The sequence below is a fragment of the Styela clava genome, chromosome 12 (assembly GCF_964204865.1).
Source record: "Styela clava chromosome 12, kaStyClav1.hap1.2, whole genome shotgun sequence".
Lineage (NCBI taxonomy): Eukaryota > Metazoa > Chordata > Ascidiacea > Stolidobranchia > Styelidae > Styela > Styela clava.
In genome coordinates, this window is record NC_135261.1 from 19,557,559 (window position 1) to 19,571,264 (window position 13,706).

The 13,706-nt window shown below is 36.1% G+C and overlaps 1 protein-coding gene across 1 annotated transcript; it reads left to right on the forward strand.

Annotated features, from left to right (window-relative positions):
- Positions 1–504: 504 nt before the first annotated feature.
- LOC120330182 (uncharacterized) lies at positions 505–13,420 on the forward strand. Its single transcript, XM_039397038.2, has 20 exons — positions 505–1,196; positions 1,759–1,966; positions 2,225–2,500; positions 2,608–2,744; positions 2,825–2,967; positions 3,407–3,669; positions 3,736–3,975; positions 4,318–4,641; positions 5,302–5,505; positions 5,956–6,174; positions 6,260–6,498; positions 6,594–6,870; positions 7,077–7,903; positions 8,163–8,307; positions 8,620–8,806; positions 9,017–9,317; positions 10,427–10,621; positions 10,733–11,708; positions 12,149–12,318; positions 12,410–13,420. Exons 1-20 carry the CDS (start codon positions 515–517, stop codon positions 12,745–12,747), a joined length of 6,351 nt encoding a protein of 2,116 aa, XP_039252972.2. The 5' UTR covers positions 505–514; the 3' UTR covers positions 12,748–13,420.
- The last annotated feature ends 286 nt before the right edge of the window (positions 13,421–13,706 follow it).

Below are 13,706 nucleotides of genomic sequence, written 5' to 3' on the forward strand. Positions count from 1 at the left end.
TGTTTTATAAGGTGTTTGTCTATTTATCAAATTGGATTGCGTTGCAAGTAACCTCGATGTGACAAGATAGCGTGACATGATAAGAATTTTTACTCAACAACTATAGTTTGCGCCAATTGGTGTCATCAATCAGGTTGCAGTGGTATGCCATGTTGGCTAAGTTGGACTGATGAAAACTCAAGTTTCATAAAATTATAATAAAAATTAATTAAAACAATGTGAAATTGCTGTTTTCTGTCGAGCACTTTGAAAACTGTTTCTTTAAAAATCGGTTGCAGAAATTTTGCAGCGCAATAGCAAGGTATTTTGGTTCGTTAATTGCTAAATTTTTCTGACTCGGTTTTTCTCAGCTTGAACCCCATTTACGACTTGACCGCCCTCAAAGCCAATCTAAATTAGGTCCAAAATGAAGTCATATATTTATATAAGATGATACAATATTATGATAGGATAATATATTTTGACGCGTTGAAACTGAGAATACAAAAACTATTTCTCAGTATAAGAAAGTAAGATGAAACTTACCGGTATAAGTATCTTAACATTTGCTGCCTGCTGGATATGCCCTATATTTGGTAAAAATGCTGAGTATTATACGGATACATCTAGTGGAAACCTGATCGGAGAAAAACTTCACAGTGCCTTCAATGAAGTTCCCATTATCAAGTTTACTAATATTCCATACAACGCAAAGAATCCGAACTGTGGTATGCTAACGTCTGATGCTGACAGAAAAGTCGATTGTTCATACTTGGAAGTTTACGTAACGGAAAATACAGCAGACATTCAAAAACCAGTTCTTCTTGTTCTTGGAAATATTGACCTCTCAAAGATTTGCTTAGAAAACAATTGCCAGGAAGTAGTTTTTATAAAAATACTTTCGCCATTTTTCTCCAAAGAGGAATCATCTTGCACGACCCCACAATTCTGTGATGCTAAAACCGAATTCCTACAAATTTTTGAAGAAGCTCTCATTTGGGTTCAGCACAATGTCCAAAGGTTCGGCGGAGATAAATCCTTGGTTACGGTTGCAGGATTCGGAAGGGAGGCCTCTCTGTGGGCATCTATTGCAAATAATGTGAGAAAATATCAACACCTCTTTCAGAGAACAGTTGTAGAAAATGGAGATGCAAATTGGATTTCTCACCAAGGGTTATTGACTAATGCAGAAACTGGAGAAACCAAGGATTATGAAAGTATGTTTAGCTATTCTTGCTTCATATTTTTTCTAGATACCTCACAAATACCCAACACTATATAGCCTTGGCTCTATGGTACACGCTTGCACATGCGTCTTAAATATTTTAAAAAGTTTATTGTATATTCTATACTCAGCAGTAGGTGTCGTTGTTTGAAGACCTTTCGAGGTCCCCCGAGATAACTGTCACACAATGTAGTTTAGTTTTGTTTTATTTGTAATATTATTTTTTTATAATTAGTTAAAATTGTGCTGACAAATAAATGATAATTGATTGATGGGACAATACAGTGAGTAGTCATGTCGAATCGATGTATTGGTTTTGTCAACCGGTGTTTGTCAACTCGACAAGCGTACATTTTCAACCTCAATTTGGTTGTTATCAAATTTTGTTGCTTCATCAATAATGATTCCGATTAAAGGAGGCACATTGTCTGCGGAAAATGGTTGGGGTGATAACCCGATGTGTAAGGAGTGACTCATGCATGAACTTCATATTCTAATATAAGGCCATCATGTTGATAAAAATAGACTCGTTTCTTCATTTGTCTTTATTTCAGTCCATCCGAAATCGCGTGACTTATTGATTGGATATAACTTCAAGTCCGTCGATGGCGAGCATGTGACGTCAATAGTCGATTATGTTGAATCATTATCTAACACGGGTAGTAGGGTTACTCTGTTTTCACTCGGTACACAAAGCGACGATGTCTCTCATATGTTTGAAAACGCATTGTTTGATTTGTGTATCAGATTTGCGAGAGACAGGTAAGTAATTAATCTTTCCGCGTTAATTTATTTGCAGTATTAATCACTTATGTTTTGCCACTTCGTGAGGTTAATTCAATAGTAAACATTAAACTAAATCCGAGTAATCTATTAAAGAATACCTGTCGGTTATTAATCGGTTTATAGCTTAGTCATCGTTGTCCTATCTGCCACTTTCTCGCATTTCTGCCACTCTTTCGAATTTTTATCTTCTGTTTCCTGTTTCAACAAATTTTATTTAAAATTTTTACAACACAGGGTTCTGGAGGAAACAGTTTTTCCTGTTGTCAAGCTCGGTTCATGGAAAAACGGTGTACATACATTACAATTTTCTGCAAATGGCCTACTATGGAATACAGTTACAAATAATGACTTATTTGCGTTTCCGGATGAATTGGATATCGAAAATTTTCCGGAAATACTTACATCGCTTGGTCCAATGCGTGGCCGTCATTTACATCGCGGGTCATATGAAGCAGATGCATTCTATCATATTCCATTTGCAAGTCCGACCAAAAGATTCGAGTACTCAGAGTACGTGTTTTGTAAATTTGTTTAATTTCAAACGATGCGCATACTCAGTGCATTAGTATTTATGACTTGATGATTTTTTTAAATTTACATTGCTTTGATGTTGTCAGGATGGTAGAGCCATGGACTGATATGTTGGATGCACGGTATCCCGTCAGATACAAAGACTGCCCTCAGCATATAATTATGGATTTTGGCCATGAAGACTGTTTAAATCTCCATATATTTGTGCCTCAGAATTTGAATGGTGATTTATCATATTTAGTTGATCGTGTAATGTCACAACTTATTTTGCATATTATTTTGTATTCTATTTACACATAAAAGAAACATTGAAGATGGCTCCCCTTCCGGTGATGATATTCATGCATGGCGGGTCGTATGCTCTCGGTAGTGCTGGTGGTTTCAGAATTCCACTGATGTTTGATAATTCTCTTTATGATGGTACAGTTATGGCAGACATTGGCAAGGTAGGTATTTGGCGGTAATAGGTCGACCACGGTGGTCATCCTAACATTACCAAACGGCAAACACTAGTAATTACTAAAAAGATTACACATGAAACACTTGTTAGCCTGTCTACTACGTAAAACTAAAAATTTTGACAGTGCAGAATATCGAAATAGATATTGTATTAGTTCAAATGTGTATGTTTTGCTCAATCCCCTCAATGTGATAAACTAAATTTCAGATGTCCCAATAGCATAAACCCAATGTCAAAGTCAACTGTTAACGTGGAATATATATTGTGCTAAAGAAGGAATGATACAGTTGTAAAGAACCCTATTTAATGTGCATTTTGAATCCATTTTAAAATAGATGATCTGTATTAAAAAGCCGTGGCATTGGAGTATAGGTAATAATTGGTAATTGGCACGTGGTATTGTAAAAGACTGTATATCCTTCTAGGTGGTTGTTGTTTCTGTCAATTATCGCCTAGCTGCTCTTGGATTTCTTAACGATGGCGAAATCGGTAACGGTGTTTTGGATGGAAATTATGGAATTAGAGATGTGGTGTTGGCAATGGAATGGGTTCAAAAATATATAAGCGAATTCGGAGGAGATCCAAACATCGTAACGATTTTCGGAGAGTCCGCGGGATCTGCTGGTTCAGCTGTACTTAGTATTTCACCCATGACGGAGGGTCTTTTCCATAGAGTTATTCAACAAAGGTATCAAAGTATATGATTGCATACAATTGCAAAAGCACGATTTTAAACTAAACAATTCCATTTCAGTGGAAGTTCCGTCAGTTTTTTCGCAATTGACTACAATCCAGGTGTGTTGGGAAAAAGAGTCATGACTGAGCTAGGATGCAGATCTGATAACTTTACTGCTTCGAAAGAATGTTTGATGAAAAGAGGAGAATTTGATTTCATAGGCCTACAGTCTGCAGTAGAACTTCACTTGTATGTTCCATGGCGCCCAACAGTTGATGGCGTATTCTTAACTGACACAGCAGAAACACTAGTCAACAGGTGAAGTTATTCAAAACGAAGCTTGTCATTATTATCAAAGTTCATTAGGCATAAAATATGTTTTATAGATTAAAACTTGGATTCATTGAAAAAAAATTTTGTGTCTTTTGTGATCTCACTATTTCTACCATGTTTGTCCAATTTGAAAATAGTGAAATATACCTTACGTCTTTTTTTTTCTTAACAGATAAAAATGTAGTGTTTCAAATATATGTTTTCCAAAGTCTAAATACATGGGGAATGAGCAATATATTTCACAATATCATAGCAAATTGTGGTAGCTCAAAACAAGCATTGGTTGTTCCAATCACACAATGTTTAATGTGTTTAATTTCATATTAGGACATCAAATTATGAGGTTATGATTGGGACAAATTATGACGAAACATTTATCATGGTTGTGACCATCATACCAGAACTGATAACTGGAAGACCTATAAAATTGGAAGATCTGACAGTGGTATATGAAGAGTTGAATAATCTTGTCGCCGAGTATCCGGATCGTCAACGATATGTATCCGATATTGTGTTTCACAACAGTGTTGAATGGGAGATGGACTGGACAACTGAGTCGGTTAAAAAGACGATGGTCAGAGCTTCATCTGACTTTGTATTTGCAGCTCCATCTATCCGACAGGCTCGGCTTAGAGCTCAGCACGTTGGTGGGTAAGTGAACCGCGAGATGTTTGAAAATAGAGAGATAGAAATTTTTTCTTATTTAAAAAAAAACATATAGATTTAGTAAAGTTTAACCTAAAGATAAATTTTACTCATTATCTCATACTGATCAAGAAATTACTTTTATTCGTTTGTCACCAAGTATTGCCAATTAAAAAAAAATCATAAGCTCATTCTGCAAGTTAGCTCTAGTCTAGTCAGTAACCCACACAATGTTCAAATGAATGTGGTAAAGAAGTTCTTCGTCACGACTCTCTTACCGTCGTGAAATCGAGGCACGGTTTCACCAGCGTAAACGCACACAGAAAACCAGGCAAATTCAGCTATTTCTTCGGAATTAGGACTGCCTGGGGAACATAACAAATACTTTCAAGGAAATTTGCGGATGAGTCAAATCTTCGTTCGTTTTGCGATATTTGCACTCGGAATTAGCGCATGTCTTCGATATTACTCCCTAAGCCAATTATTTGATCTAAATTCGGATACGGTTGCTATGCGAAACAATATTGTGGATAATGCCTGATATACTATTTACATACTTTGTTGTAATTAAAAGTCATTGTTGATTTGATACGGTGTTCAAATGAATATCTACGTCCTCAATAAAAGGGAGGTCTGAGTATGAAAATATGAATTTTTTTCTGGCAGGCCTTCAACATATATGTATGACTTTCACATCAAAGCCAAATTTACCTTGATACCTGAATGGCAAACAAATTTCCACGCACAAGAGCTACCGTATGTGTTTGGTGAACCATTGAGGAGGACAGTAAACGACCGAATATGGAATAGTACAGCTGATGAGCTTAGTCTTCAAATGATAACTTATTGGACGAATTTTGCAAAAAGCGGGTGGGTAATGTCACTAATGCTATGTGAAACCAGAGTTCGTTTATAAAGTGATTCAGAACAAAATCAAAATCACCCGATTCGAGTTTGAAAAAACTGCCAATAGATGCCTAGAAAAATACTATACATTTGAAACTTGTTCAGATATACTCAAAATACGCGATTCTTTTTATTTAATCGTAATAGCTAATAGTTTATCTGAATTATCTAATGCTTGCCTAATGTGGTCGTATTTTGATGCTGGCTCATCAGAGTTCATGTTTGGTAATGACAAATTGAATTTATGATTTGAACCGGGGCTAATTCAAGGGCTTCATTCGTCGCATCAATTGTTATTGATTGCTTGTAATTTCCTGACGCCAAGAAGACATTGGCCTACATAGGTATATAACCCACAGTTTTGTTTGAAATGTTTATCTTTCTTATCTTATAACTTTAAATTTGAAATTACAGCGACCCAAACTCACCAGTTTCCGATGCCATAAATGGAATACGCTGGGATCCGTACACAAACAACGGCAAAGAATACATGGAGCTCAATTTCCACATGAATCCGAATAACTCGAAAGCCGACTACAAGCCTTACGAAATGGAATTGTGGAATGACTTGGTTCCCACGCTTTTACAACAGGATAGGGACTCGTGTACGAGTAAAGAAGTGATGACAAAAAGGTACGTATGCTTATAACATATCGTTGTTAAACGATCAACTTGCTGTTAAAAATAATATTAAAATAATCTTTAATTAAACATATAGGATCAAGTCAAATAAATTTTCCACAAAACCTCGTTCCACTAATAAAGACTTGACATCTGACGCGGCTGCTGTTGAACATCGTACAACAAATTTTGCGATCGAAAACGGAACCAAATGCGACCTCTCTGAAGATTATGTTAGAAATACAACATATGGATGTGTCCGCGGTGTGTTGAAAAACTACGAGGCTGTCGATGTTGAAACCTACTTAGGAATTCCATATGCGACGGCGCCTATAGGTAAGAAAGATAGCGAAACAATGTAACAATCTAAAATGTTGTAGTGGTAATGATGTATTGAGAAATTCTTTTTGAAACCCTGTTTTTGTATTTAGGTGACCTTCGTTTTGCAGTCCCTGAAAAAGCTAGTGGATGGGGTGACAACGTTTTTAGTGCTGATACGTTCGGTCCCGATTGTCCCAGAAGTCAAGATCTGGAGGGACAAGAGGAAGACTGCTTATATTTAAATATATATAGGCCAAACAATAATGAAATTTTACCAGTCATGGTATGGATCCATTCTGACATGGTATCAGGGAACGGAGGAGCGAATTACGACGGAAAAAGAATTTCTGCAATTGGGAATGTTATTGTGGTGACTTTTAACTATAGGTTAGTTTAAAATAATATTTTTCCGAAACCATTAATGTCGCATTGTGAGTCTGTTAGCGAGTGATTCAAAAATTAGTGTAAATAAATGCTTTCACCACAAAGAAATTGGGTAAAACTGATGTAACGAAGTTAGATTATTTCTCATATGTCTAGACCGTGAACAGTTTTGTGAAATTATTCTTTTTTCGTTTTAATTAAAAATTTAGAATTGGCGCCCTTGGATTTTTATATTCTGGGGACGGCGAGGCAGCAGGTAACTTTGGATTGCTAGATCAAAACATGGCACTTGAATGGCTGCAAGAAAATATTGAATTTTTCGGTGGAGATAAAACGTCAATCACATTATTTGGAGACGATGACAGCTCAAAAATGGTTGGATATCAGTCCGTGAATGTTCTCAATGATGGATCAATGTTCAGCAGAGTCATTCATCAAAGTGGAGTCGGTCAGATGAGCACTGATCTGCCGTTCGGGGACGACAACACTGCTGCAGCAGAATTGGCAACTAAATTCCCCTGTCCAATAGATCCGGGGATGGTACCCTGCCTTAAAAGCCTTCCTTTGTCGGTATTTATGGTCGAAGCTGAGAACTATCCAGCAAGTGTCGTTGTGGATGGATATTTTTTAACTGACCAACCACGGACATTGTTTGAGAGGGAAGGGTATAGTCCCGAAAAGTACGATTACTTGATATCATTCACATCGGTCGAAGGCACATCTCACTATGACTACGTCATGAACAACGTGACTGACAGAACATCGTTTAGCGATTTTATCGATACTCAGATAATGTCAGACGCAAAATATACAAATCCATCACGCGTCAAATCTGTAATTGAGTACGAATATGTCGACGTATATGATGAACCGGGAACCTTGGAAAATCGATTTAAAAATGCTGCTCTTAATGTTGCTGGTGATAAAGACGTGATTGCCCCAAGTGTCCTACTGGCAAATACAACTGTTACAGCACAGGCAACTTTATTACGACCTCGAAATCGAACATTTTTGTGTCACTTAGTTTCCAAAATAGGTATGCATTTAGAATGTACTTCAATAGAATCAGTCCTTAGCAATTGTTAAATTAAACGCTTGTTCTAAATCTGTGAGTTGGCTTGGTCTCTATGAATACACCATGCATCTTGGTCTACCATCCCTAGAATTGTTCCAAGTTTATCCAATTGATCTATTGCCACCAATCACTTGCATAACCATTATTTTATAAGTTGCACATTTCCACAAAAGCTAGTTAGGGAAAATACAAAATTCAAATTGCAAATTTTTATCAACAGACGATACGTATCCCAACTTGAACGGCGCTCACAGGGGAACTATAGAACGGATAATATGGGCAAATTTCAACTCGACAGAGTATTCAAGTGAAAAGTTATTGGCGGACAGAATGATCAAATATTGGACTTCATTCGCACGCAACGGGTAAGTAAACCAGGGACAAATAGTCTAATCTTAAGACCATGCACTCAGAGAATTGTCCATACCTCAAAAACGAAATATATATATATATGCATTTTTCTCCATATCGAAAGCAAATATTAGTACGTAGGTTATGCAGTATGTTAAAAACGATAAAGGACAGTTTAATTTTTGTTTCTGTAGCAAACGTTGTTGCGCAATAGGAATATGGTTTCAATGACATCTCTTACATTTTTGATGATTTCATTTTTGAACATATATATATATATAAATTATAATAAAAACAAAACTATGAATCTGTTTATCGTTTTATAGAAAACCGCAAACTGATATCGACGGCGATGTCTTTAATAATTACAACATACTTGATGGCGAATATACGGAACTCGATGCTACTGCAGAAATCGTGATCCAAAAGAAATATTTCAGACCTAAATACACATCACTGTGGAATTTCTTGATTCCTAGAATCGATGTTTCTTTTCAATGCGAAGGCCATCAGGTAAGAAATCGATAAAAAGTGAAAAATTCACTTACTGGATTAAGATTCTAAAAAGTAGAGATTTTTTTGGAATAATATGCGGTATGATTATCATTATCATACTAAATTATTATTTTCAGACACTAAAGCCTAAGATTTTACTCCACCACATAAATAACAGTGTGAGGTTCCTCCATTTTCACTTTCACACATATTTTTAATACAATACAGGCCCCCATAACACCGACCGTGACCACTGACACGGGTGTGATGATTCATGGGTATGCAGATTCGACTTCCGATAACCGAAATTACGATGTATTTCGTGGATTGGCATACGCGGAACCGCCTATTGGAGATTTACGATTCAGCAAAACCAATTTCGTTGGTGAAATATCTTCTCCTAACTCCACTGTTTATGCAAACATTAGAAAACAGAGATGCTTGCAAACGGTAAACGGAGCTGGAGGAGGATTCGCTGGAGAGGATTGCTTGTATTTGGATATATGGCGACCATCAAACAACGATGCAGGTCAGATGCCCATTATTTACAGCTTGAGTAAAAATGTTCTCTCATCAGATAACAAATAATCATTAAACAATTCGCCGGAGTATGGCTCCATCAAATTTTCAAAGATTCACCATATTTCTGAACCGTGACATATCATTTCCCATCACTTGATCGTAACACAAGAAAGATATTTTCAAAAACATTTCGCGATAGCCTTTTTTGCGAATTTTGGTTGATTTACAATCATCATATTTCAATAGTGCAATCTACCAGACGCAGACGCTCATTTTTTAGTCAAATCCACCGGTTAGTAATCAATCTGCCAGTATACTAGTTCTCTAGCGTTATAGAGTTATGTACCTGGGCAAAGCCTAAAAATGCAAAGGGCTGTCGACCTCGGAAACTAAGTATCTTTAAATGGCTGTAGATTTATATTTTTATCATGTCTATGTATTACATTTACAATTATTCTAACTCAAATATAGGAGGCTATGTATGCGAGCAGAAAAAAATGTGGGTGGCGTTCTTGTGCGCCCTATACTCCCAGAGTATGACAGGGTCTCTTATTGTGGGAGAGTAATAACTTTGTTTTTTTGTCTCTGACCGCTTGGCTGCTCCTGCAAAGACCCAGCATTTTATGAATCGTATTGATTTTATAACAGTTAAACTGGTTAAAATCGCATGCTAACTTGCATTTACTTGTGCCACCATACTTTTTTTTATGTTTAAGTGGAAATCTTCATAAATTACTGTGAAGAATCTGGATATATTACCGTAACTACTCTTTTTACAGGAAAGTTTACAACCAAATGCTAAAAAATCTATCTAGTTAGGATCTTAATACGTACCATTTATCTGACTTGTTTACTTTCTCGCTAGCTTCGTTCTGCTTTGGTGCATTACAAGAATGCCACCAGTGGTTTGGAAGTTGATTGGTTTACTTGATTAGATTAATTGTTTAATCAGTGCATTCTACAAACATTTCCTCGTGGTAATGAGTCAGTCACTAAAATTACGCCAGCAAATTGCTATTAGATTTAACTTGATTCTTACCACTAAATTTCGAGTGTTATAAAACGGTCACACGTTTTTATGAAATGTATTGACTGTTCACACATAATGTATTTCAGATTCCAAACCAGTTATGTTATGGATTTGCCACGGTGGGCACGACGTACTTGGGCCTCATAGTCAACTGGAAGATGATCATTCATGCGATATCGACGGTCGACTTATGGCTTTGGATGGGGATTTCATATTTGTTCGTGTCCAATATAGACTTGGCGTATTAGGCTTTTTGAGCACGGGAGACAACATCTTGTCAGGTGTTTTTTTGTTTATGTCTGTTATTCAAATTTATCACTAGGAAATAACAACAATTTGTAAACCTCCCATAAAACAAGTTATAGATAACTTACATACTTTTCATTTTGCAGGCAATGCCGGGCTGCATGATCTCACAAACGCTCTAAAATGGGTTTACAAAAATATTGGATATTTTGGTGGAAGCAAAGACAAGGTTACTGTGGCTGGAGATGGTTTTGGAGGAGTACTGGCATATATTCTTGCAGGAATGTCTCGTGACATCATGGAAGGAACAGTGCAATCGGTTATAGCACAAAGTGCTAGTCTTACTGCGCCTTGGGCCTATTCTATAAACCCTAAGGACGAGCTTATGGAAGTTGCTGTACGTGCAGGTTGTCAAAATGCCGTCTTGCAAAGTACTATCGGATGTCTGCGCAATGTTGATCCACTGGTGCTTATAACAGCAGCAGGAAACGTACCGATGCAATTTCCATTTGGAATATATGCAGATAACGAAGGTATCGCGCCTTCTGAAGACAGTATTTTGAATATGAAAATAGAAGGTTACGTTGTAAAAGATATCAGACAGAAAGTAGCGACGATGCCAACGTTGATAGGTTTCAACGGTGGTGCAGGTTATCGATTCACTCTTGAAGCATATCCTGAAATCCAACTTATCTATGGAAGACGTCCTATTCGACCAAGTCTCATTACAAAAGTTGTTGAAAATGATATTTTTGCCGAGAATATTGGCGTTAAAAGATCACAGGATGATAATACAATTCTTACTGATTTTTACATACCATGGGGACAAACAGACATTAGAAACGAAATACGTAGAAATGTTGTAAATTATCATACAGACGCCGGTTTTATTGTTCCAGTTTATGACGAAATATTCTCTAGGCTACTTCTGTCCAACGCGGAACCTGTATTTTTATATGTTTATGAAGATAAAACATACCATACACGTGCAAGACTATGGCAAACAGCAGGCGCAGACATGGGAGAAGAATTACCTGTCGTTTTTGAAGAGTACATTGATAGCGCACGAGCACCATTAGGAGCGGCTATGCGATATCGTTGGACAAATTTTGTGAATAGGGGGTAGGTAATGTTGATATTGAAGATAGAATATTTTCATCCTAACCATGTCATTAAAACTCAATTTACTCCAAAGCAGTAAGAACAGATCATGGGAGTTGTTTAATCCGGAAGATGTATTGTACTAACAATACTAAAACAATTAATTCTTTTGCAACCTGCAGGCTAATCGGCTAGAAAATTAAGTAAACGACATAATATTGACAAGGGCTTGATCAAAATCAAATTCAAAATAAAATAATTCGGTAGCCAACAGCAGTCTTGGGTTAACAATATTGTGAATTCGATGTTTACGCGATAAACTTTTTATAATTATGTGAATAATCACAAAACAAGCTTAATATGAAATCTCAAAACTCCAAGTTTGAGGAGGAAGTTTATTTATTCTATTCACAGTTAATATACTAATTTTTTCTTTTTTAATTTTTATGAAACTATTCCAGATCTCCAAACTTACCTTCAACACCGCAATCGGAACGGTGGTTGCGATACGATGAGGAAAATCGAAGAACAATGATATTTAAAGATAATGTAGTGCGAATAGTTGGAGGATACGGAGATCAAGCATTCAAAGTTTGGCAACAGGTCATGCAGGCAACTCCTATTATACCTGGTATGTTTATTCGCTATAGGCATAGTTTACCAACGTTAGGATATATGTACAGTCTTTGTATAATTTCCTCAATTTCATCTTTTATTCCCAGATTCTACAATATCACATGATGCTACTGTCAGTTGTCCAAGATGTCCAACACCTCCTACTGTTACGTGTTCCACACAGAAAACTCCAACATGCTCAGCTGTTCCGATTCTTGGGTCAGGATTAGGCATGGAGTTGTCGCCTACTGAAGCAGACGTGGCAATCGAAGTTTTATTCAGCATTGCTCTGTCATTGGCTATTATCCAAGTTGGGATTATAGTTTACGTCTTGTACATGAAAAGCAAAAAGAAGAACAAGCAGACTGACTCTTTGCAGTTTTCTAACAAAAGCACTGAAAAACCGATAGAGAATGGAAATTCTAAAGAATTTTCCGCCTTGTGATCTGTTAAACATCCTTTAAAATATCATAAATTAATTTAATATAACAATGTATATAAGTCGACGATTATTACAGACGTAAATGTGTCATAAAAAGGAAATTGTTATAATATACTGACTGACGAAACAACATTTTATGTTATTTAGTCATAAATATTAGCGAACTTTTCACCTGTGCATTTGCGAAAAATTAATGAAACAGAAAAGAAAATGATGCTGATAATTTTACCTTTGATGTTGAAGATTATGACTATTTTGATTGGAATTCTAAATTGAAACCTGATACCGTGTGGGAAAGGTGGGTTGGTTATAAAGCATTCAAAAGTAATTTAGAAATAGAAGTGACAAAAGATTCTGATAATTAAAAAAAAAATTATAACGAAAATTTCAAACCAGGTTTATTTCACCAGTTCAAGCAAAAACATTTATTACTCCAAAAAATCTATGGAAAGACGAATTGAAAGCATTTATAAGAGACTGATAATCTGAATGCATTTGCTCGGTTCATCCTTGGCTTAGTCATTAGGATATCATAAAATACTAAGCTATTAAATTCCTAAACACGACGGACGATTTAAGAGCGGCGCAATTTTATAAATAGTTGTTTGTTCTATTCACGGCGTCAGTATCTTGGACAAAGAATTTATTGTCTGATCAAGGGTAAACAACTTTAATTTTAGGATTATGATGTTTTAAAAATTAAGTCACCGGCGATGTTAACTCTTTTTATTCTACTTGTCCAAAATAAATTCCAGAAGCTTAGGGATATGCGTTTATAATTTCAACTGTTTCGGAATGAAATATTCAAGATTGAATTACTTCAGATTATCGTGAACACAAAAAGTGACATATCATGTAATAAAAACTTTAAAAATGTAGCTCTAGAATAGATACTAGAAATACCCGATAGAATAACAATTCAATGCATGAAAAAATCTGTGTTAAAGCTGAGATAGTTTTAG